Here is a 26,296-nt window from a genome sequence, read left to right on the forward strand (position 1 = left end):
TTGTGCTAAAAGCCTTTGTCATGACTGTTTTATGATATTGGACTGAAGTGCAATATATTTTAATATGTTAAAGATAACATCAAGGTTGAAATTTGAGCTCTCGGTGATTTATTCAGAGGTTGACTGTTACCGAATGCATAGAAATAAGTTGCATGAGGCAGTGCAGCTAACAATTTATTTATGTATCTTTTTTTTAACAAAGCTTGTCATAAAGAGCAAATAAATAGCTCTTATAGAATAGTTTGTATTCATTGCTTCAATGAAAATGTTGTAAATAAGAAACATACGGTCTACCGCTACTGTTTTGCCTTACATAGCTCTGAATTTTTTCAAGATTTGGCATGCAGGTGGATTGTTTTTACAGATCTTTTGTCTGTTTGGATTTCTAACACTGACCGGCATTTGTAGTGAGTCATTTTGAAACCCTACTACTGGACAAATTCACATAATTAGTACGGGAAAACCTGTCTTCAGCTGTAAATGGAAGCTTGACAGCATTATCATGAGGGCCAGGCTGGCTCACTGCTGAACTCCGAGCCATGAGCACCAGTGGGATGCACATAGTAGGTGAGCCAAAAAAGGGTTTGTTCTGGGAGTAAGAAAGAAAGGAATGCGGATATCTCATCAGCACTCTTCTGTGTCCCTGACAGCACCTACCACATTCACCTGGCTCCTTGTGGCAGCTGGTGCTTGACCCGAGATCTCTTCTCAGTCTGTTTTTTCCCCTTCTTTATTCCCTCATCACTTCCTTCAGTAAACATGCTTTATTTACACGGGTTGTGCCAGGGGCTGGCCTAGGTGGTGAGACCGTAAGGATAAAGGGCCCCGGCCTTAACCCACAGGCCAGTGGGCGGTCAGACACACGGAGGACTCATCCGAGGCATGCGACGCTGCATGTTTGGGTGGCACACGGGGCTGCCAGGATAGGAGAGGAAAGGCCTCCAACTCTCTTTTCGTTTTCCCAGTTCAGGTGCATGCAAGGGAAACATTTGTACCTTATCCAAAACAAGATCAAGAAAGATTCTGTCCTGATTGGTTGAGATGAGTACTCTACCTGATTTTGGTTTCCAGGGAACCATTCCCCTTAAACATATTTTCCAGCTTGTAGTCTTACGTTTGTAGCACAATATCCTAAGATAACATCCTCTCATGATGGGATTTCTAACCAGCACATTTATAATTTCAGCTGTCTCTGAGGTAGTATTTTTTTTCCCACAGCAATTTGTTTTGGGTAAAGCAAAAGATTTTCCTCTCATTTGTTTAGAATTCTGGTAGGAAAATACTAGTTAGGAATCTGATTTTTTTTTTTTCTCCCCCATCAATTTGTGGTTAGCTTGTTTTTACTCTAGTATTAGTGGTACATGTTCATGTTTACTAATATAAAAACCTCTGTTGTGTAATTATTTCTCTTGAGTCCTGCTTTGGGTTAACATCATAGAGGAGCTCCTTTTTTCCAACAAAATTGTTTTGAAGTTTATAAAGTGCTTTAGAATAGTTGAGTGGATTAAAAGCAATTCAGTTATGCATGTAACTATTTGTCCACATTGAAAAAATATGCAGTGTTATTATATAAAGCAGAAAGAATTGAAAACGTGTTGGTGAAATCTTGAGGAAATGTGATACAGGTAGACCTCACTGTATATTTGCGTATATCCTTTTTGGGGGGCAGATTGAATCATTTAAAATGACATAGAGTTCTTTCTGTGAAAAGGAGTATTTGGAATGTTTCTTCTTTCATACTAGATAGCAAGGAGGCAAAAATTATTAGGGTCTTGTCAAAAGGACTCAGGATTTAACTTGAAGAGGCTCCCACGGGAGAATAAGTGTAACAGTAAAGACAACAGTTGCAATTGATTGAAACTCACCAAATGTATAAACTCACACATTCATAATGACACCTAAAATCAAATTTAGAGGATGATAGGAACCAGTTCATTATCTTAAAAATGGGTAAATAAAGCATTTAACTTGCCTTTCCTATATGACCTATACCACTAGGTAAACAAATAGTTAATAAGGGAAAACATCTTTTTATAAACATATTCCAGCCAATAAATGAAATGAAATGATAGAATTAACACATGGCTGTTTCACGATTCTGCCAATGAATTAACTGATCTAGACCTTGAACTTCAACAGCAGCAGACATTGTGAAAGGGGACACAACCAGAGATTATGTGCTTCCTGATCAAGGGACACACCATCACCTGTAGTTTGCCAGAGGTTGGAACCCAAAGTCTCACCAAGCATCTGGATCCAGCTGCCATTTTGCAGGAACACAGAGGAAAGAGGAACAACTTGAACCACATCACGTGTATGCAATCAGCAAAATCCAGATTGTGGAAACTCTGTAGGTCAGATGGCCCCAGTTCATCAGTAGATAAATTACAAGGAAAAGAAAGGGGGTGGAGAGGGGAACCCATCGACTAAAAGATAGATTTTTTTTTAAATGAACAGGACTATATTTTAGTATCTGGGGATATGTTGGGTGATAAAAGTATAATGAAACACTATGAAAGTCGGGATAGTGGTTACTTGGGAGGGAAAAAGGAGGGATGACTGGGATGGGACAAATGGAAGGTTTTTCAGGGTGACTGGCAAACGTCTATTTCTTGATCCTGGGTGATGATTACAAGGGTGGCTGCCTTTCATTAAGCTATATATTTGTTTAATGTCGTTTTCTAGATCTGTGTTTTATTTTTGCCTTTTTTATTTTTTAAGAAATCAATGGTCTTAAAATGGGAGTTCACGCCCTGCGTTATCTGTGTTGGAGCTTAGATTCTTGTAACTCTTAAAATGAAAACTTTTTGATTTATTGGTGGCATTATGTTAGTGATGTTTTTAAAAGAGATACAGTTTTTCGGGTCCCTGGGTGGCTGAGTTGGTTTAGCTCAGACTTTTGGTTTCAGCTTGAGTCATGAACTTGGGGTCCTGGGATCAAGCCCCGCATTGGGCTCCACACTGGGCGTGGAGCCTGCTTAAGATTCTCTTCCTCTCCCTCTGCCCCTCCTCCCCCCACCTCACCCCCCTGCTAGCAGTCATTCTCTCTCTCTCTTAAAAAAAAAAACAATAAAATAAAAAATAAAATAAAAGAGACAGTTTTTCACCTTTACTGTTTTAAAATCAAAGTGTGAATACATGGGTATTTGGTGTATTGGGAGCTTCTCCACATCAGACTTTATGTGAAGGAAATGTACTGAAATGTACCAGAATCATATCCTCTCAAGTGTTGAGTCTAGTCCATTAGAAAACTGCCTTCCTGTAAATTGTGTTTCCACTCTTAAACCTAGAGAAGCATAATTGAAGAGTTGTATGTTAACAGAGTGGTGACAAAATAGTGCATTCAGACAAAGAATGGCCTTGAGGATAGGGGTGGAGAGAAAATACGATACAGAGAGGCCACACACAGCAGCATTGGAACTTCTCATGTTCCTTGTCTATCTCTCCCTTCTTCCTCCCTCCCTTTCTTTCTCCCTTTTTTTCTTTTTGATTTAAAATGAGGGAAAGCTTCCTTCTCCCAGAATGCTGGGTGTCCAAGTTCTGATACTTGGGGCAAATCTTTAGGGCACCAGAAACCATGCTTACAGAAGAGAAAAGATGTTAAATGTTAGACTTTAAGAAAGGGAAAGAAAAAGCTAGAATGTCTTAAAAATACGCTGAAACGAAGTTTTGCTGACTATTTATTGCAAAAAAACAGGCTTCCTTCTTAAGAAGAGGATGGTTCTCTGTTCAGAGATTAGAAGTCCTGCCCTGTGGTTTGCCCAGTGTTGGAGCTTCTCCCCATGAATTTAAGAAAGTTAATGAGATTTTTTTCCTACCAAAGCAGAAGATACGTCTTAGTTAAAAACTTGGAGACCATAATGAATGTTGTTAGAGAGAAAATAAAATGAATGACGTCTGTGAATTTGTTTTAAATGTTGTTCATTTTACCAAATAATTGAGATAAATCTTTCCTGAGGAGGAAGCGAAATCATCAGGTTTCATTAATAATCTGGAGCTTTTCAGAGGATTACTTTGAAATACCTCCCTGCCAACTTTTCATAAATAAGCATAAACTTTCTTTGACCTTATCACACGTAACTAAATAGCTGTTGAAGGGTTAAAACCGACTAAAAAGTGATTCTGTAGCTCCATCCCCATTCTCCTGCAAAATTATACAGGAAGTTTCTTTTGGTTTTCAAGCAGGGTAATTACAAGAGACAGTTACATAATTTACACTTTCAATCTGCTTGTCCATAATCACACACTTCCACCTAGTTGTATATACCCCCATGAGTATCTGCCTTGTACTTTGATTTGTAAATGATGATTGCAGTGTGATTGATTGCTTGCAATGTAGCATATTGAATTGATTCTTAAAAATGAACTTTAGCTGTTAACATGTCTATTTGAGTTCCTGTTATTTATGTAGTTTGTGGTTCTTGCGTTCAGCAGTTGCATAGTAGTTAAGAAATTACACTCCCAGAGATTTTTTCCTTATTAAATTTAGAAAATGGAGTGTCTGTGCACACCCTAACTAGAAGAGTGCCTGGAACATCGGACGCACTCAGCTGCTGAGCACAGGACTAAACCATTCCAGTCCTTGGAAAGATGAACGGAGATTCTTTGGTTAACAGTGACCCCACAGTAAAAGGCTCACGGGGATAATATTGTGGCCAAAGCCATGCTGATATTAATACATTGTTACTGAAGGCTCAGCCCTAAGCGCTGCGGTATTAGGGAGGCAGTGTAAATGGTGGACTTCGAGAAAGGTATCACCTACTAACTGAAGGGCTAGTAACGGGCAGTCTGTTAATAAATACTGCTAGTGATGATATTTCATGCAGTTTTGTTTTTCCAACCGCTAACATCTAACTCTAGCCACTTTGGACTTTTAAGATTCCTAGAGGATTAAAGGCTAGATACCTACATGACACGAGATCTGCTCCCACCCCAGCCTGCATGTGGGCTGCATGTCTGTCAGAATGGGCTCGTCAGTCACCCCGTGGGGACACTACCATTTATTGCCAGAGGCTTTTTACCTCAAATCCTGTTGGAAAGCATATGGGAGATACATAAAAAATAAGTGAGAACAGAAGTTTTCGAGTTCTGTGGGGTAGGACTGTGTGTCTCAATGACCCGAGAACAACTGGAGATAGTTTCTCTACCTTACGTTTTCGACATTAATTGATCAGTCAGATGGGGCGATGGCGTGTGCTTTGATTTTCGAACGTTATCCCCCAAAACTGACAGATTTTCTTTGAAATGTAATCTGAAGACAAAACTTCTAGATTTGTATTCCCCACTTTTTCCTTTCTTCAGTCTTACTGTAATGGGTGTCTGCTGTGTGAAAGCTTATCACTCAGAATTAGAATTCCAACATTTCTTTGTTCTGTTTTAGAAAATTATAGCTGGTACACACACAGACACAGAATTTTGGGTGGGTTCTGGGAGAGCCAAAGGAAAGGAGCGTTGCTCTTCTAACCATTCCGACTCCCAGAGCATGGTTCTGAAATCACGGCAGTGTCCACGCTGATGGAAGCTCTTCTTCTCAGTCTGCGGGTAGGAATAGACCAGATAACTAGCTGTGAACCACCCCAGCTGCCCCCACAGAACCCCAGACCTACAACATTGGGCAGAAGAAACTCCAGTTGTTGCTTTGATTAGTTTATTTAAGGAAAAGTTCAATTGTAATGTTCTAGCAACCGGAGACTGGTCTTACAGGTGAGGCATTAGAAGTATATGCGGTTCTTTGCTTGGAGCAGATGCTTTATTTGAAGTGCGTATGTGTTTAATGCAATGTTTAAAATCTTACAGCTTCTCAATGGTAAATTCCTGTTACCAGGATTTTGTTACTAAGGTGTGAACATTTTATCTAGGTTTTAACTTGGAAGAATCATAAATTTGTTTCTGAAATAGTTTTTCAGATTGAATCTCCAATGCGGACTTTTGCCTATTTATAAGAGAGGAAAGAACTTTAAAATGCCAAATTACTTCATCTTAAAAATGTTTTGTGTTTGAAAATTTGTTTTTCCTAAAACTTGCTAGGGTTTAAAAGTGATTTGAACTGTGGAAAATCAAAAAAGGTCAAAGAGAAAAGGCATTATTTTGCCATGTCTAATTTCTGTCAGTTCAAAGGCCATGGTCCTAGTGCTTTATCATTACCTAATAGAGGTGCCTCCAGGTGATAGATCAGAGCTTCAAGTTAGATTTGTAATAAGCAATGGGCTTCATGAAGAATGTGGTTACTTCCCAGTTATATTTAAAAGGATTTTTGAAAATCCTTCCCCAAATGATTTCGTTTGGGAGTAAGTGAGAGTGACAGATCTCTTGCTCCATGACCATTTTAACCTTTGTCAGAGGTGCCTCGTTTTCATAACGAAGAAATTGAGAGGCTGAATCTATTTCGTATATGATCATCTTCTTAGAAAGAAAAATTATGTTCTACATAAAAGACCAGAACCTTGCTGGTGTGGTGACATGCCATACATAAACAAATATCCCTCAGTTAGGCGTCTAAAGAAAGAAAACTCCTGTGAAGTCTGTCACAGAGCTCTCTTTGCCAAGTGACCATCTCCTTCCTTTAGCCTCAACTCTTAGATGCCTCCTTTTCCTCCAGGATTCCCCTTCTACTTGGATTTCTCATCGGGCACCTCTGCTATTGCCACAGCCCTTCGGGGGGTCGGTCGTGCAGATGTGGGACCAGTGTTGCACCCCTGTTTAACATTCTGGCCATGGACTCGTCCTCAGGACCGTTTGCTTAATATAACCCGTAATCCATCTATGACCAGTTGGGCCCGAGATAAGCATGAGTTGAGGTTGGGTGGGGTACAGACGTGTGTAGTTCTAATTTAAAAGCCCTGAATGAGTCCAGTGTACAGCCAGGGTTGAGAAGCATTGAGCTAGACTAGAGGATAAAGAAAGGAGAACTAGAGACATCCTCAGTGAAGTAGATTATCAGTTATTGACTCACTTTTGGCCTGTGACTATCTCACAGAGGTCTGTCTCTGGCCCTGGTCATCCCCAGCTCAGGAGCTCGTTCACAGGTGTTCACCCTCCTCAGAGGGAGGCGCGTCCCCTTTCCTGCTGCCTGATGCCCTATTTGTGAGTTCATGTAATAGGTGAGTTCATATGTTCCGCGGGTGACTGACACACAGAATGACCACCTCCTTCACGCCCAGTTACAGAATCGTGGAGCTCTTCTGGTAAGTTCCAGCATGGTCTGTAGGTTTTTCCGCAAACACACAGCAGCACGGGGGTCATGCCCCTACCACACCCTCTTCCACTGAAGGCTGTTAAAGGAGCATCATTCCTCTCCCGAGTGGACCTGGCCAGGAAGGAGGCGGGTGTCGGGTTCAGTAAGAAAGCCCAGTGTTGCCTGTGCATAATTGAGCCAGAGCTCAGCATCTGGAGCAGTATGCTGAGGAGCTTGTGAGAAGGGGGCTTAGATAGAGACAGTCTGGTATGTGACCCAGAGCAGCCAGCCTTCCTACCCCCAAAGACCCACTGTCTCCTTTCTCTGGGTTTCACTGGCTCAGACCATTTTCCCAGGGACAGACTTGGGTCTTCTAGAACATTTGGGTCTTTTGTTTCATCTGTCCTGGGACTGTCTCTGGGTTCCTCTGACGCCCTCAAGCAGTCATTGTTATTGTGGTTTGAAGTCCTTGCTGTTTTCTGAGGATAGTCCTTTAAGTTAAGGACTTAAGGGCCAAAGGGAATTTGGGGAGCTCAGAACTGTGCTTGCTGTGTACTGCAGTCGCCAATTTCTTACGATCATTCCTGAGGCAGAATATGTTGGGGGTTTTTTCATGGCTTCTTTCTTTAATTAAATTTATATTTGGGTGGTTAGCTTGGGGGGTAGGGAGAGGAGAACTTTTGTCTGAGGCATTGGAGTAAATGGAATGATTTTCAGGTGCCTAAGGCAGAAGTAGGAGAAGAGAGGTAGCTCTTCTCAGTCTGATTCTATAGAGCAGTCTGTCTTCTTCCTTCTGTCCACATTTTCTTCCATGTTTTCCTTCTTTGCCCTACATTAAGTATATCTAGTCACCCAAACGATCCCCTTGAGATTTCATTCATTCAGTATGTTGAATAATGATAGTAGCTAACATGTAGCATTTCAGTAACATGCCAAGCACGGTTCTGCATGCTTTGTATTATCCATTTAATTCTTACGACATCCCTAAGAGATAGGTATGATTATTCTCCAACAAGTTTTATGGATGAGGGATCTGAGGCACAGAGAGGTTAAATAATTTGCTCAGCCAACGTCACATGGTTGGTACATAGTGGACCCTGGATTCCATTCCAGGCGGTCTGGTTTTAGCACCTTTGCTCTTACGCAACCTGTAGTCCCTTGTATGACCTGTCATACTGTATTAAATAAATGCCATATTGTTTTAAAATACCTGTGACCTTGTTGCCCAACTTTTAAAAATTCTTGTCATTTTTTATTTAATGCAGGTGGTCTCAAAGTATGATCCAGGGACTCCGCGGGATCCCTAAGGCCCTTTTAGGGAGTCCGCAAGGTCATAACTATTTTCAAAGTAATGCTAAGATGCTACTTGTCCTTTTCACTCTTATGAGTGTACATTGGAGTTTTCAAGTAATTTCATGACCTGTGATATCACAGCAGATTAAACACCAAAGCAGATATGAGAATCTAGCTTTTCTCTCAAGCCAGACAGTGAAGAGATTTGCAAAAATGCAAAACTGCCACTCTCCTCACTATTTTTTTTTTTTTTTTTGTATTTTGGAAGATAAAATTTTTTTCATAAAAAAAGTTAACATGTAATGGGTTTATTGGTTCTTAATGAATTAATAAATATTTGTCAAATTTCTCTATAAAATTAATAGGTATAACTCTTATGAACAGGAGCTCTTAAATAATTTTTAATTTTTTTTTTTTTAAGATTTTATTTATTTATTTGAGAGAGAGAGAGAGCGAAAGCAGGAACACAAGCCGGGGGAATGGGAGAAGGAGAAGCAAGCTTCCCGTGGAGCAGGGAGCCCGATGCGGGGCTCGATCCCAGGAGACTGGGATCATGACCCGAGCTGAAGGCAGACGCTTAACGACTGAGCCACCCAGGTGCCCTTAAATAATTTTTTAAATGTAAAGAGGTCTCGAGACCAAAAACCTTGAGAATGACTGATTTAATATATAAACCCTTGCTTTCAAGTGTGGTCCAAGTTCCATAGCATAGGAACTTGTTAGAAACGAAGAATCTCAGGCCCCACCCCGACCTACCAACCGATTCAGAGCCCATTTGCACAATGAAGGTTGAGAAGTACAGACTTAAAATTTATGGACAAAGCCACTTAGCAAATCAATGACCTCTTGCTAAATTTCTACCTGGTGGGGCTTTGGAGATTCCTGTCCCTAGTTCTCTACCACCAAGTTGCTGGGTGAGGTGTCCTTGCCCATCGAGATTCTTTAGTCCCACTGGCTCTCCTCCTGCAAAAGGTGGTTTTCACATCCTCATCAAAAGCAGCAGCTCCATAGCAGAGTTTACAGCAGCTGTCCTCAAATTTGTGTGCATCAGAATCACCCGGAGGACTTCTTAAAGCAGAAGTGCTGAGTCCTGCCCCCAGTGTTTCTGGTTCGTAGGTCTGAGAGTTTGCAGTTCTAACAAGTTACCAGGTGATGCTGATACTGCCAGTCTGGGAGGCCAGTCTTTGAAAACCACTGGTTAGTAGGAAGTAGAGAAGTCTATAGAAAAGTCAAGCAGTATTTATTCAAATTGTTTTATAATTATTTCAAGCCCATAGAATTATGGGAGGTCACATTCACATTTTCAAAACCAATCTCTTAAAGTATAAAATAATTCAAAAATTCAAAACTTCCATTTTTGCTATGGATGCATCTATATCTTTTAATAAATGGAAAGTAGTAAGAAATCTGGCAGGTCACGGGTCATTTGGAACACTCCGGTTCTCTGAAAACAGTAGGAAGACTAAGGTTCAGCTTCCTTCCTTACTAATAGCAAAATCACCACAAGATTTCAGCAAGGAGACATAAATAGCCTGTCAGGTTCATTTATCACTATTTAAACTGATACCACGCCATTCATCCACTTGTTCACAGAGCTGCTTAACCCCAGAAACCAGTAACAGATGAGCACAGACCAGTGAATTTCCGTCCCTAGTCACGAGATACGTGGTTAGAGCCATCGGATTTCCTCTGCTCAAGAGCTGCCATAAATCCCTGGCCTGGTGTCAGTTCCCAGGCTTGCAAACCCAGTGCTGTCTAGTGATACGAACCTTTCAGCAAGGTTTGCTGAGCTAAACAGGTGTCTGATGAAGGGTGTGTAATCCTTGAAGATTATCTTCCCCTAAAAGCAGCTAGTAACCCCAGACTCATATAATCCAGACAGATGGGAATTGGGAGTCGCTTGCCAAAGTTCACACTTTGTATTTGAGGAAGTTCGTATGGTTTGGTTCCAGATGGTAGAAGATGAAGGTGTGCAAAATGAGGGGTGGCTGCCTTTGTGGGGGGAAATCCTTATCCATTAACATTATTCCACTTCTGGTCCAGTCTACAATTTTGAAATATTACTAGTTTAAAAGGAAGGAATGTTTCATATTAAACAAGGGTTAACCTTGCACTTAATACGCTGAGAGCTCAATTAATTTGGGAATTTAGGTCTGTAGAAACAAATCTTGACCTTGTCTAGATAGTTCCCTCCTTATCCTAATAGATCTGTCTACACAAAGGCAACTTTCTACCACTTTTTTTCCTCTCCCTAGAATGGAGTTAACCATTTCAAACACAAGGGATCAGGGCTAGTTAACGTGAGAATTGATTCTCTTACTACAAGTAGGTCAGCCTTTACGGAAGTGAGGTAAATTTGGGTCCCGTGCAGTCAGTACAGTTTAGAAATGCTGCTTTTCTTAACTTTCCCCTTAAACAAATACTTTGGTAATCTTTTAAATTAAGTGTGTGGTCCATAAACTGAGACTCAGACCTCATCTTCCTTTGGATAAGTCGTTCCAGTAAAGCAAAAGAGAAAGCCAGCTTTCAATAGTATGAAGATAGTTGATGTGGGTGGGGGGCTTACAGGCCAGTCAATTTCCAATTGCAAGTCTCCTGATCACAGAATAAGTGCTGTTCACCAGCACCTCTGGCTCACAGACAATTTAAAGGGAATAATTTCACCAGCAGTTAATTATACTGCAGCTACTGGGATTTGTCCTCCAAACACCACTTTGTTTTTAGGCTGAACAACCAGGTCCCCCCAGGGATAGTTCAAGTTTTCTGATTGAAAGTATCCTCAGTTAAGGAAAGGTGTTCAAGCACTGTGGGAATCTGTTCACCAGGGGTGTATTGTACTTGCGTCAGATCTTCAGGATAATACACCAGCTTCCAAGTTAAGTGCTTTTTATTTCCCTGCATCTTAGATAATTACTTGGAATCTTTTTGGTAAGTTACATGTAAGAGCTGTAACGTTAAACCACCACATCACTGTAATTACTCAATAACCTAAATGTTCTTACCAAAAATTATTCTGTCAATTGGCTATGTAGTAGTTATGATTTGAGGAGCCTAGAAAAAGGAGAAGGAAACAAAAGATAGCAAGAAATTCATTATTTAAATCATTCCATGTTACAAAGGTCAGAGTAGGGGGCGCCTGGGTGTCTCCGTCGGTTAAGCATCCGACTCTTGGTTTCGGCTCAGGTCATGATCTTGAGGTTGTGGGATCGAGCCCCACGTCGGGCTCTGTGCTCAGTGCGGAGTCTGCTTCAGGTTCTTTCTGCCTGTCCCTCTCATTCACTGTCTTCTGTCTTTCCCTCTCTCAAATAAATAAAATCTTTTTTAAAAAATAAAACAAAGGTCAGAATAGTGAAGTGCTACCAGCTATAGCTTTTTTGAGGGAAAGTGCCTCCTGCCTAGTGCACCAGTAGAGTAGAATAGACATGACAACTTTGTCTTCTAAGCTATACATTTTAACATATTACAAGTGATTTCACTTAAGTAGTAAGGAATCAAAGAAATTAACCTTTGGTCGTTTTGATTGTGGAAATGGATTCCATTTAATTTTAAAATGTCCCCTTCAGGAGGAGACTGTGGACTTTTAAATGGCTTTCAGCTTAAGTTCAAGTTCCTTCCATTGGGATAAGCTCCTTGAGGGTCTCATGAGTCAGAGAAGGAAAAACTAACTTCAGGCAATGCAGTGATGCCTTTAGACAGTGGCCCTGTGTGGTCTGAAATGTTGGCGCACAGCATCCCCGGAAACCTGCTTGATGTTTTCTGGTTGGAGTTTTGGTTTGCATTTTTTCTCCCCAGCACGCAGGAGGGTATCACTTGCTGTCAGATGTTGGTAGTCTTCCTGCTTTTTAGCCTTCACTGGTGTGGTGTGGAGGTGCTTGCTGTGAAAGTCCAGTGGGCTCAACGGGCTCAGTGTACGCATGCTCAGTGCGGCTTGGTGCCCTGCCGCCACCTCCCCAGCCCACCCCGGGCTCCAGGAGTCTCCCGTGGCAGTGTCAGTCACACACTGCACACTGTGTCCAAGGGGTTGTCCCAGGAGACCACCACTTAGCGTGGTGGGAATTGCAGGTGCTGAGAAGTTTATGCTTAAACGCTCTCCACAGACCCTAGGCTGCCTGAGAGTTCCAGTGGCCTGACCAGTTTAAGCTGAGGCCCCGATAAAGGTGTGTTTGTACTGCCCCAGGGTGTGAAAATATGAACAGCTGTGTAATGTAAAATATGTTTTGGGGGGATTCTGGCTGAGCCCGGGGTAGGGATTGAGGGAAGAGAAGACAGAACAAAGAAATCCATGTGCTTCCTGGGTAAGGTTGCTCCTAGTAGCGGAGAACAGAAGGTAAGAAGGGCACCTGCTGCCTTCTGACCGCGGTTGTATAGAAATCTTTCTGCTGGGCTGCGGGGGTGGGGCTTTCCATCCCTAACTGTGGGGTTCAGATAAGAACCAGTGAGGGACGAGGGAATTTCACAGTCACTGCAGGGGACTTTTAATTGTGGGATCTCATGGTCACAAGGGGGATAGTTCCATAGCCTGGATACTGTGGTCCTCTCCCCCCCAACACAGGGACAGAGCTGGGTCCTCCAGCCAACTGAGTAAATTTCTCAGCATGTGCCAAGCACTTAGGAGGCAGGTGACGGACGTGCCAATTATCTGTGTCGTGAGGTCTGGGCACCCTTTGTACTTGAGTGACAGAGAGCTCTTCTCCAAACTGACAGGGCATGATCTGGGCTGGATTGAGCACCATGGTCATCACTGTTAGCATTCCTGACACACTGCTCTTGAGAGCCTCAGTATGCAGCTGAATGACGTGTCGACAACGGTTTGACTGTAAAATTTTTGTGGTGCTTGTTTGCATTCAATCAACTACATTACACTTAAACATGAGTTAGAGGGACAAATAAGTCACAAGACTTCATGAAAGCCTAAAGTTAAATATGTGCTTATTCTTTATAATGACATTCAGATTAAAACTGTCAAAATGCAAAATGCTGTGGTTACACCCCTCTAGGGTCAGGTTGGATTTCTTGTTCTCTATTTCTGCATTATCTGCAGTAATTTTGAGAGGCAGGAAAATGCATCAGAAGCATGATTTCTCCTTCTAAGAAAAAATCCAAAATTGAGAAAATTCTTGAGAATGCAGCCATTTTGGAAATGTAGATAAAGAAGAAAAATGCTGAAGATTTGGGTGGTTTACAGAGCAGCATGATTTTGTAATTGCTGCCACCTACTGTATGTGGTTGATGTTTGTTTAAATTTAGGAAGTTCATGAAGGTGAGGCTATTGAAATCGATAATTAGAGCAAGGTAGACGTTACTAGTTTGTAGCATTTCTTTACTCCGTAAGTAGCTCTTAATTACCAAGACAGCCGCCAGCTTTCATTAATTACCTTCAAGTAGATTTAAAGTTTTAAATCATTTTAAAGTCCTTTTGCCAAGGAACCTTCACCGTAATGCTGTAGGATGCACATTCAAAAGCTTAACCATGCTCAGGGATTTTCTGAATATACACGAAGAAACAGTTTGTTTTAAGGAGGTTGTTTTATTCGTAGAAGCAACGTTCTGGGGTTGGATTATAAATTAATTTACATGAAAGAGGTGAAAATAGAGCTAGTGGAGCTGATGTGAGTTGCAGCAGTTGACTTAAAAGACATTCTTTTATTAGTCCTAAAACAAAGCTTCAGATCAGCCGACTAGTTAAATGTAACAAGCAATATAGAATCTGAGTCAACAGAGACCCTTCTCTTTTATTAAGACCCAGCTGTCAAAGGGTCATTAGGTCCTTCCTGTGGAAAACAACTTGCCCATTAATGTTTGGGGTGGTCCCTCGACAGGATTTCTGAGTAAGTGCCTGACATTTCGTTTTTTGAAAGAATCTAAAGCTGGTGAGAAACTTGGATGTTGAAATTTATCAGAAGTAACGTCTTCAACCTTAGCTCTGTGAAATATGCCATGATGTATATTTGGAATGCTGCCGCTAGCTATGTGAATTGACTTAGAGTGCTACCATGAAAGGTTCAGAAGCATAAACTTCATGGAGATCAAATCACTGTAACTGGGAAAGAGACCGCATACATAAAGTCTGACGTGCTGTTTTTACCTTATTGCTACTTACGTTATTTCCGAGTGGCCCCCATTCCAATGTCTGAAAACACCACAGTGAGGTCAACTTTGGCTTTTTCTGCCCTAGGCTATTTGCTTTCTAGAAGAGAAGGCCAAGCAGGGTCTCCTGAAAAGCCACTCTCTGATCTGGGCCGTCTCTCCTATCTGGCCTACTGGAAGAGCGTCATCTTAGAATATCTCTACCACCACCAGGAGAAGCACATCAGCATCAAGGCCATCAGCAGAGCTACGGGCATGTGCCCACATGACATCGCCACCACCCTGCAGCACCTCCATATGATCGACAAACGGGATGGCAGGTGAGTACGAGTGCCTGCGCGCCACTGGCTGCCTCTCAGGCGTCTTACACTAGGAAGGGTGCCTGGTGTTAGGGGGACACGTTCCAGTTTAAGATAAGAGGTTGATAAAAGGTATTATCAAAACCTTTCTCCTAAATAGAAAACAGGAAATGATACTTTTTTGCTGGTCAGATTTCAATTTGCTATACCTTTTCATTGATGAGCTTTCTCATCAATCGTACCCTGGGTAATAGTGCTAGCATTTGTCAATGTGTGAAGGCGAAATGAAATTTCAGCTTTTGATTGCACTTTGTTTTGCCTCATCACATTACAGATTTGTCATCATTAGAAGGGAAAAGTTGATACTGGGCCACATGGAAAAGCTGAAAACCTGTTCCCGGACCAATGAGCTTGATCCAGAAAGTCTAAGGTGGACCCCAATTTTAATTTCTAATGCTGCAGTTTCTGAAGAAGAGCGAGAAGCTGAGAAAGAGGTAATGATTGGCTTCATCTGCCTAAGTTGTGGGACTTCAATCTTGCAGCATTCTTAAGCTAAGAAAGTCATTACCATCGTTGTCAAAGGCTTGGTTATATAGAGAGAGCTTGTGAAATGATATGGCACTAATTTATCCTAACTGAGGTTGCATGGTAAGACATGATAATTTTATTGAATTGAGTATGAAAAATGAAACATTTATCATTGATCACAAAGCAGCATTTTTCACTACTGACAGCATATAATCAGATCACATTTGGTGCTGAGCTCCAAGGCTGCAGTGTCAATCGATTCTTTGTGTTTATGAACTTGCTTAAAGTGCTCCATGCCAGTGAGCATGTAATGTAGTGATAAAGGACTCAAATCAATTCGCTGCATCATTAATACTGCTAAATATCCCATGAAACCCAATCTTCTTTGATTTGTTATCCTAACTGATGCAAGAGAGTCCTGAGATGATGCAGCTGGAATGTTGCTTGGCTGGCTGACTGTCCTGATCAGAAACGACTTAAGAGGTCCTTGCCTTTGATCCTTAGAGGCTCTGGCTTAACTGCCCTTTCACTGGCCCACCATTTTTATCCTCCCCCCACACTTAGGCTGAGCGGCTAATGGAACAAGCTAGCTGCTGGGAAAAGGAGGAGCAAGAAATCCTGTCCTCTAGAGCGAACAGTAGGCAATCACCTGCAAAAGTACAATCGAAAAATAAATATTTGCATTCCCCGGAGAGCCGGCCAGTGGCAGGGGAGCGAGGGCAGCTGATGGAGCTGTCTAAAGATAGCAGTGAAGAGGAGGAGGAGGAGGAGGAGGAAGAAGAGGAGGAGGAGGAGGAGGAGGAAGAAGAAGAGGAGGAGGAAGAGGAGGAGGAGGAGGAGGAAGAAGAAAATATACAGAGTTCTCCTCCAAGATTGACTAAACCACAATCAGTTGCCATAAAGAGAAAGGTATGTGTCTGTTTAGATTTGCGGTCTGAGTCCGTTTCAATCAAATCTTGTCATTGCAAACAATCTATTAGTATTTGTTTCGCTCTCTATTCTTTAGACGTAGTTTATTTGTATTCAGTCCTGCTGATCATATATCATAATCGTTTATCTTACAGTCATGATTGTGTTTACTTTTTGAGGTTTGTTAGTGCTGGGACCGGAAAACAGGGACAGGCGGGCTTCCTCGTCTAGTAGTTACTGCCACCTGCTGGTTTGTGGGACCAGAGTAAGTCAGGCTATGGGAGCAGAAAAGGGCCCTGGAGAGCACTCACACCACCGTTCAGTGCATTTTGATGAAAACACCAAGGCCTTAAGAGGCTAGGAGACTTGTCCAAGGTCACACAACTCCTTAGAGGTGAAGCCAGAACCAGAACCAGATGAGTACTCTGACTCCAAGCCCAGTGCTCCTGATAACTGTCTCTTTTTCTTGTTCCCGGCATAGAATTGTGAAGGTACTTCAGGCTCTCCGTGTTGATGCTGATACTTTGCATTTGCATTCAAGTCCCATTGCTGAAATCGCTCACAGCCTGGTGGTCTCTCTAGATACACCTTGTGCAGAAAGTAAAAAATGGATTTTGTCCTTGGGTAATTTTATTCAACCCAGATCTGATATCTTTGTCTTCAGTATCTGTGACATAGTGAGGGGCCAGCTATTGTTAGTATAGCCAAGACTTACAGAAATGACGCAAGCTGAGGCTCTGCCCCAAAGTCATCCTGTGCACTGCTGTCCAAGAACCTGCTGTTCTAACTCCCAGCTTGGTAGTCTGTTGTTAGTGGAAGGGCAGCGTGGTGAGGGGGTAGAAAAGAACATCCCATAAAAGTAAACTTCAGGCTTGGGAGTCATCTTTTGATTTCTTACAAGGAAAATGTATTCAGGTATTTTTTAAAAACATCAAAAACCAGAATTATCCAAGGCATGAGATGGATTTCCATCATATAAATGGATTCAATCTGGAGAAAACCAGGTCTTAATATTGGCTGTACTCATGTTTGGGTAAATTCTAGTGGATTAGGGAGGGCAGGCCGACTGGGGGGTGTTAATAACCATAAATGTCAAATTACAGAATATGATTATCAGGTTTGTATGTGAACGTTGAGAGAGTTAATGTGAGCCAACAGTAATTCTTGGATACAGTTTAGAGTTTGAGTTTTAACCAAGTATATTGAACCTTCTTTGCAATGTATTTTAAATAATTTTTCAGACCCATTATTGACAGATTACATTTTAGCAGCAAATGTGTTATTCCTGTATTTTAATTTGGTTTCATTAAATACTCTCTTGCTTGGGCAAAAGTGTTTTATAATTGCTATTATGGAGAGTCATCTGTGCCAGCCTGTGGTGCAGTTAGAAAAAAAAATTCCTATCGTATAAATATTTAAGACAGATTTCACATGTCCTTTCATTCTTTAGAGGCCTTAGGCCTTCTATAATATTTTATAGAATTAATCAGTTGCTGACATCTGTGCAGTCATCAATACATGACTCTCTTAACATTTTAAACAGAATAATTCTTCTAGTACCCCATCCTCTTTCCCTTTTCATCGTTCTGAAGTCCTGTGAAATGGGGAACACCATCACATCTCCTACAGCGCCTTGCATATAGCAGGTGCTCCATGAACAGTTACCAGGTATTAAATGAGTGACCCAGTGGTGAGTCGATTATTGCAACATTTATGGAAACATCTGTGTCCATGATGACTGAATAGCGATGATGTACAGGATATTGAAGTCTGCAAGTACCACTGGAAAATGTATTCTAGAAAAGCAAACCTTGGCTTTTAAAATCTACAGTTAAGCTGAGGCGATGTTCCCTCTCAGAGCATCTTCTTGAGTAAACAATTGCTTTATTTGGAAAACACTTGCCTGTGTAGTTAGAGCCCAAGAGGGATGTTTAACATCAGATGGAAGGTGAAGTACAAAGGTATTACAGAAGTCTCTACGTGTAAGATTCTCAGACGGGCCTTCGGTACATGGTTGCTGCCTATCGACTCAGCCATTTAATTTCTCATGAGCTCTTATGTATTATGTTTGGAATTAATTTCAGAGGCCTTTTGTGCTAAAGAAGAAAAGGGGTCGTAAACGCAGGAGGATCAACAGCAGCGTAACAACTGAGACCATTTCTGAGACGACGGAAGTCCTGAACGAGCCCTTTGACAACTCAGACGAAGAGAGACCGATGCCGCACCTGGAGCCTACCTGTGAGATTGAAGTAGAGGAAGACGGCGGGAAGCCAGTCCTAAGAAAAGCCTTCCAACATCAGCCTGGGAAGAAAAGACAAACAGAGGAAGACGAAGAAAAAGACAATCATTGTTTTAAGAATGCTGACCCTTGTAGAAGTAAGTGGAGGGATGATAAAAATCTCATCCTTGTGCATGTCTCGTGCATGACCGCCCAGAGGCAGCTCGGGGGTTGTGTCGACCCACCAGGAATAAGTGCTCATCTGTCCTCTCTCATTCGTAAAAGGTTCTATCCCTTCTTCCTGGAATTGGATTTTATTTTAAACAACTTCTAAGGCCAGAACATTCCTCTAGGTGGGTTCATCTTACTTTCCAGAAATTGGCTAATCCTCAAAAATTCTGAAGTCTCTCAATAAGAAACACACTGCATCTCCTTGATTCTCATAGGTACTTTTTTTCACACTTAATATTTCCAGAGTCAGGATTTTTATTCCTGTCAATGTAAGCATCGAATGCTGTAGTTTCTTTCTTCCTGAAAAATAAATTTAGGAAATCGATGATGCAGCTTATAATTAGTGGTGTCTTAGGATACTTTATTATCAAGAATCATTTAAACTTAGCCACACCATCAGTATTAGCTTTGATAATATAGAATAATGTGGAAATCAGTAAATTGTCCTTCCTTTTAAGTTACTATTTTACAATTTGCTGTTGGCAGGGACACCCCACCCCATCCTCTTTAAAAAAAAAAACAAACCTAACACCAATGAATTGTCTTTGCTGCCCTGTTTAAAAGCAACCATTCCTTGCCTTTTGGCTTGGATTCTTGAATTCCCAGCTGAATCGTAAAGATCTGTGGACAGTCTCTCCTTTCTGTAGCTGAAATGACTCTATATAAAAAACTTATTCTAGTATCCCTGCTAATCTAGAAACAGGCCATCTCATTTCTTTGGGAACTACAGGTGTCTCTTGCTTTCGAGAAGCCACGGTTTGGGGCGCCTGGCCCAGTGGGTGGAGCATGTGACTCTTGGTTGTGAGTTCTAGTCCCATGTTTGGTGTAGAGATTACTTAAAAAATAAAATCTTTAAAAAAAAAAAGAAAAGTCACAATTTTAAGGGCATGAGCAAGCATCTTCCTGACTTTCATAATTAACTGCAATACTATTGCTATATGCAGTAGTTTGCTGAGAGAATGACATCTTATCCTGGGTATAAAGAATCCAAGCCTTGTTTTTTAGTTTCTTTTTTCTTTTTTTTAAGATTTATTTATTTATTTGAGGGGTGGGGAGGAGCAGAGGGAAGGAATCTTTCAAGCACACTCCCCGGTGAGTACCATGCAGGACTCTATCTCACGACCCATGAGATCATGACCTGAGCCAAAACCAAGAGTCGGGTGCCCAACTGACGGAGTCACTCAGGCACCCCTGTTCTTTAGTTTCTTTAAACAGACAAAGAGCAACAACAAGCTGCGGCAAGATACCATTTTTTGTGTGTAGACATTGAGACTTATTTCCACTTCTTCTCAGGAGCCTGTAAAGGAATCATCACTACCTTTATTCTCCACTCTGGGCCGTTTGCCTTTAAAATTCTAAGTGGCCTGATTAACCTGATTCCTTTCAGGATCTCCGTAATTATCAGAAAACTCATCTTCTGATTTAGAGAGGTGCTCCTACAAAAGCTGGTAGGTCCAGTAGCATGTGGAATGCAGGGGCATTGGCATGGCTTTTATCTGCCCATGTGACTAGAAATAAAACCATTTGGACACCTTGGAGTGACTTAATTGGGTATTGTACTTTGTACTTCTGAAGGAATCAGTCTACCTCACCTATGTTTTCTCAGCTAGCCAGTTTGAATGTAATATTTGCAGGTAAGTTTATGTGTAATCCTTTTATTACATAAGTGAACTAAGAGCTTACCCTGTTCTGTACTGATTAGATTAGAAATCACTCCATTCTGGCAGAAAGGATCTCTGTTCCACATTGAATGTGAGATCTTATGTCTGTTTTCCAAAGTAATGTTTGTAATAAGGCTGTTTTTCTTTGTAAAGCTTTTCCTTTACATTGACCTCCAGGAGGTCAGTGTGAGCTTTCTAACTTTCTTTCTTTAAAGATCTCATGAAGACTTAGGTGTTTTATATTTGTATTTATCATATATTTATTTGCTTGCTTATATTTAGATAAATGTATTTACAAATCTGTTTATATTCATATGTGCAGAAAGGTACAGGAGAAATAAGATTAGCCAAGTTAAAATGAACATGAACATTATGGCTTTTTTCTTATTTACTGCAGTGTTCAAACCTTACACTTGAGCAACAAATTGATCCTAAATACAGTGTGGACAGAATTAGTGATGAAAAGAATACCTAGAGTTTAAATATTCAATCATTTCATGGTAAATACATTATAGTTTGTGTCGTGCAAAAATAATGATCCTCTAGTACAGATGCATTTGTATTGGGGATATTTAGGTATTTCTTCATTTGTTTCAGAGGTGCACAGTTTATTTTTATACCAGGGAGAAATTCAGATCAAAGTAAATAGTGTCATCTGAGATCATTTAAATGTAGTAAATGTCCACAAACGGAAGTTCACTCTCTCAGGATAGATAACGTGAGTTAGGCGTCTGTTCATTTCTCCAGGACAGTGGTGCTTTGGAGATGAGCTACTGTTAACCCCTTTTCCCCTGTAGTTTTCTAATTTGGACATGTTCGAACTTTTTTTTTTTTTTTTTTACATTGTGGAATTCTGGGCTTTTACATCAGAGAATGTCTTATTTGTTAAACTCAAAGCAGTTTATTATAGCTGTCTGCATCCATGTGCTTTCTATAAAAAGCACAACTTTCTGTTGGAAGGGGAGGAGGAAGGAGGGAGGGACTATTTGAAACACATTATTTTCCCAAACCTAGGTTATTTACTTGGTTTATAGCACAATATGATTCTATATTAGTTTTGATTGTGTCTTTATCATCAACTCTTGAAATCAAAAGCAGTGTATACTCATTAATTTAGAAGAATGAATTCAAGTTGTTCAAGGTGATGCTTTCTAAGACTTTGTTTTTCTTCCTCCCGTTTCTGTCTCCTCGCTAAGACAATATGGATGATGATACAGATAACTTGAAAGACGGCAGTAGAGACAATCCTGAACCTCTAAAGTGCAAACAAGTATGGCCAAAAGGAACAAAACGTGGTCTATCTAAGTGGAGGCCAAACAAAGAGAGGAAGACTGGATTTAAACTGAACTTGTACACCCCACCAGAGACACCCATGGAACCTGATGACCAGATAACAGTAGAAGAACAGAAGGAGACTCCAGAAGACAAAACCAGCCCCACTCCCACCAGGATTGAGGAAGAGGTCAAGGAAACCGTGGAGCCCCTGCTGCCTCGGGACGAAAACAGAAGGGACGAAACATGTGCACCTATAAGTCCAAATAAATCGCCGGGTGAAAAACCAGAAGATGATCTAATCAAACCTGAGGAGGAGGAAGAAGACGACGACGAAGACGACGAAGAGGAGGAGGAGGAAGAAGAAGAGGAGGAGGAAGAGGAGGAGGAAGAAGAAGAAAATGTAGAAAAAGACCCAGGTGGTGCTAAAAGTCAGGAAAAAGAAGAACCAGAAGTCTGCATGGACAAAGAAGACCCTGTTCCCTTGGATGATCATGAAGAGGAGGAGGAAGAGGATGAAGAGCCATCTCACAACGAGGGTCACGATGCAGATGATGAAGATGACAGTCACATGGAGTGTACAGAAGCAGAGAAGGAAGAACGCCCAAGAGAAGCCTTCAAAGAAGTACTAGAAAACCAGGAGGCTTTTTTAGACCTTAGTGTCCGGCCTAGTCATTCGAACTCAGAGGTCTTAATGGACTGTGGCGTTGACCTTGCAGCTGCTTGTAACAGCGAACCTAAGGAGCTTGCTGGAGACACTGAAGCTGCACCTGAATCCGATGAGGAATCCCCAGGAGAAGAGGCCCAGAAGCAGGACCAAAAGAGCAGTGAAGAAGTGGATGCTGAGTTCAAAGAGAGAAATACTGCAACCATGGAAATTGACTCCGAGACCGTTCAGGCGGTTCAGTCCTTGACCCAGGAGAACAGTGAACAGGACGATACTTTTCAGGATTGCGCCGAGACTCAAGAGGCCTGTAGAAGCCTACAGAACTACACCCATGCAGACCAAAGTCCACAGATCGCCACCGCCCTGGACGATTGCCAGCAGTCAGACCACAGTAGCCCCGTTTCCTCCGTCCATTCCCATCCTGGCCAGTCAGTACGTTCTGTCAACAGCCCAAGCGTCCCTGCCCTGGAAAACAGCTATGCCCAAATCAGCCCGGATCAAAGTGCCATCTCGGTGCCATCTCTGCAGAACATGGAGACCAGTCCAATGATGGATGTCCCGTCAGTGTCCGACCACTCACAGCAAGTCGTGGACAGCGGATTTAGTGACCTGGGCAGTATTGAGAGCACAACCGAGAACTACGAAAACCCGAGTAGCTATGATTCTACTATGGGCGGCAGCATTTGTGGAAACGGCTCTTCGCAGAACAGCTGCTCCTATAGCAGCCTCACCTCTAGCAGTCTGACACAGAGCAGCTGTGCCGTCACCCAGCAGATGTCCAACATCAGTGGCAGCTGCAGCCTGCTGCAGCAGACCACCATCAGCTCGCCCCCGACCTGCGGTGTCAAGTCTCCTCAAGGCTGTGTGGTGGAGCGGCCTCCGAGCAGTGGCCAGCAGCTGGCTCAGTGCAGCATGGCTGCCAACTTCAGCCCGCCGATGCAGCTGGCCGAGCTCCCCGACACTGGCAATGCCAACCTTGGCTTATATGAACGAATGGGGCAAAGTGATTTTGGGGCTGGGCATTACCCACAGCCATCAGCCACCTTCAGCCTTGCCAAACTACAGCAGTTAACTAATACACTTATTGATCATTCATTGCCTTACAGCCATTCCGCTGCTGTAACTTCCTATGCAAACAGTGCCTCTCTGTCCACACCATTAAGTAACACAGGGCTTGTTCAGCTTTCTCAGTCTCCGCACTCCGTCCCTGGGGGACCCCAAGCACAAGCTACCATGACCCCACCCCCCAACCTGACTCCTCCTCCGATGAATCTGCCACCGCCTCTTCTGCAACGGAACATGGCTGCATCAAATATTGGCATCTCCCACAGCCAAAGACTGCAAACCCAGATCGCCAGCAAGGGCCACGTCTCCATGAGAACCAAATCGGCATCTCTGTCACCAGCCGCTGCCACCCATCAGTCGCAAATCTATGGGCGCTCCCAGACTGTAGCCATGCAGGGTCCCGCACGGACTTTAACGATGCAGAGGGGCATGAACATGAGTGTGAACCTGATGCCAGCCCCAGCCTACAATGTCAACTCCGTGAACATGAACATGAATACTCTCAATGCCATGAATGGGTACAGCATGTCCCAGCCGATGATGAACAGTGGCTATCACAGCAATCATGGCTACATGAATCAAACACCCCAATACCCTATGCAGATGCAGATGGGCATGATGGGAACCCAGCCATATGCCCAGCAGCCGATGCAGACCCCGCCCCACGGTAACATGATGTACACGGCCCCCGGACATCACGGCTACATGAACACGGGCATGTCCAAACAGTCTCTCAACGGGTCCTACATGAGAAGGTAGGCAACAGGGGCAGTCACGAGATCCCCTCCCCCCGGGCATCACTATTGGATTGAATCTGCACAAATAACCTTCGAAGAGTACGATTTCAAAACCAGCAATTGGTGTGAATGCAAAAACATTTGTTGGCACCATTTATTTAAAAAAAAAAAAAAAAAGCTGTATGCAGCAGAAAGCCTTATACAAGTTGTTTTTCTTTTTTTCCTTTTTCTTTTTTGGTATCTTTGTTTCTGTTACTTTTATATGAAGTTCTCTGCAAAGGAAGGCCTCTCTGGACTACAATTTGAAGGCAGCCACTTGTTGTGCCTGCTTCCATTAAATGATGTGGATATCAAGCCCCGCCCCCACCAAATTATCTGTTTTAATACTGAACCTAGAACTTTTTTTTTCCCCCTGTCCACTCCATGTAAATGCCTTTAGCATTTCAGTTATTGTATATTTTGTTTAAGGTGACACTTCAGCATGCCGCTAATGTCTTTGTTAGTGACAGTGCATTTTGTAGTACTGTACAAGTGTTGTGCTAACAGTAAGCCATTTCTTAAGTTTTTTGCCTTGATTAGGGTGCCCTAATTTGAGGGTTTAAAAAAAAAACTATATTTTTGTTAATTATAAAACTGTAAAGAGCTATAAAAGCTATTCCCATTTGGTTAGTCAAAAAGGGTTTTATTGCTAAATGTTTGGTGTAAAGTTGAGACCCTTTTCCATTTTGGTGACAGATTTCTTTGGGGAAAAAAGGCAGCTTTCTGTTTTATAAATGCAGACTTCTGTTTATTGAATGAAGCATATCTCAGTGTTTATCTGTCAGGTTTTGAAACATTTCATATATGTCCAAATACTTGGCAGGATTTAAAAAAAATAGTGAATTTGGTGTAAAGTTGCTATTTTATGGAAATGCCTCTAACTTTACATTTTCATTCCATCTGTAGATTTTTCTATCTTTATAAAATATTGGAGTTATTTTTTAAGGAAAAATAGAGAAGTAGCTTGTGAATAGCTCAAACTAAGCTTACAAACCGCATGTAAAAAAGCAAAAAAGTTATTTGTGTCTGTTTATATTGCTTCCTTTTTTGTAGCCTTTGTACCTGTCCAGGGTGACTGTAAGGGCCAAGCAGGAGAGGCGTGATCCTTGTACAAAATAGGAGCCAGCGACACTCTTGTATTTATCTGTTCTCTTTTTAGTCAGTCACTTCAAAAAAAAGAAAAAAAAACAAACAAAAAAAAAGCTGTACATTTTAACATAAAATAAATTATGATGAGCCATTTTTAGCCTCTTGTGTCCTGTCATATTATGATTGATAGAGAATGACCAATTGAACTGTATCATGTGTCACATCTCAGAACACATACACATTTTGGGAAAATAAATTATTTAGTGTAAATTGGAGTTATGAGATTTTCTGATTTGTTTTGACTTTGGGGGAGGGGGTTGGCAATAAATAAGAGTAATATCTAATAAAACCATCACATATACCAAATACCTATTTAATAAATTAATTTATAATGGATTTTAATGCTTTTCATGAAAGTTTATTTTATGCTGGTGCATACCTTCTGTATGCCAATCATTGTCTTTAAAATAAAGTGAATTTGTTTTTTTCTTTTTGACTTTGATCTTCATTTGCAAAGGTATCCTGCCCAAATATCCATTTGCCTCATTAGTACAGTGTGCATAAACACCCCTCAGGGTCTTAGCACAGTGGTAGCAAACTTCATTTTTATAAAAGTTAATACCCAAAAAGCACCCAATTTGGGATTGTATATTTGAAAAATCATTTTCTCAAAAAAAAAAAAAGTGTGAAAGTTTTGCTCTGTTGTGAATGAGTGATTGTTTTCTTTAGACAAAAAAAAAGTCATTGTTTATAAACATTTTATGGCATTCAAAGTTCTGTCTGTTCAAACATTTTATTATTCAAGCTACAAGCATAAAAATAAATGCTTGACTTGGCACCCACGTGAAACCAGCCCGCTAAGCTCTCAACGTGTCTAAACATGGGTGCTTACGACTCCCCCGCCACTTCCTTCAGACCTCTCTGAGGGAAAGCGTTGCTTTTCCATCAGTGGTTCAACCCAAATGTTTTGTAGAAGACCATGGACACAAAGTTTACGTAAAAGAATAAAACAGAGAAGGCAGGCTAG

At 41.6% G+C, this 26,296-nt stretch overlaps 1 protein-coding gene across 5 annotated transcripts in view; it reads left to right on the top strand.

Annotated features, from left to right (window-relative positions):
* KAT6B (lysine acetyltransferase 6B) overlaps window positions 1–25,880 on the top strand; it is a 180,886-nt gene extending 155,006 nt beyond the window's left edge. For 3 of the 5 annotated variants that reach the window (XM_032423824.1, XM_032423823.1, XM_032423822.1), the window contains exons 14-18: window positions 14,643–14,874; window positions 15,188–15,347; window positions 15,946–16,290; window positions 18,375–18,666; window positions 21,597–25,880. In XM_032423824.1, coding sequence (XP_032279715.1) covers window positions 14,643–14,874; window positions 15,188–15,347; window positions 15,946–16,290; window positions 18,375–18,666; window positions 21,597–24,163 — 3,596 coding nt within the window. In that variant the 3' untranslated portion in view covers window positions 24,164–25,880. The remainder of the gene's footprint in view (window positions 1–14,642; window positions 14,875–15,187; window positions 15,348–15,945; window positions 16,291–18,374; window positions 18,667–21,596) is intronic. The other 2 variants (XM_032423825.1, XM_032423826.1) reach the window with 2 other exon arrangements.
* The last annotated feature ends 416 nt before the right edge of the window (window positions 25,881–26,296 follow it).

The sequence above is a fragment of the Phoca vitulina genome, unplaced genomic scaffold (assembly GCF_004348235.1).
Source record: "Phoca vitulina isolate PV1807 unplaced genomic scaffold, GSC_HSeal_1.0 scaffold29, whole genome shotgun sequence".
In the NCBI taxonomy this organism is placed as follows: Eukaryota; Metazoa; Chordata; class Mammalia; order Carnivora; family Phocidae; genus Phoca; species Phoca vitulina.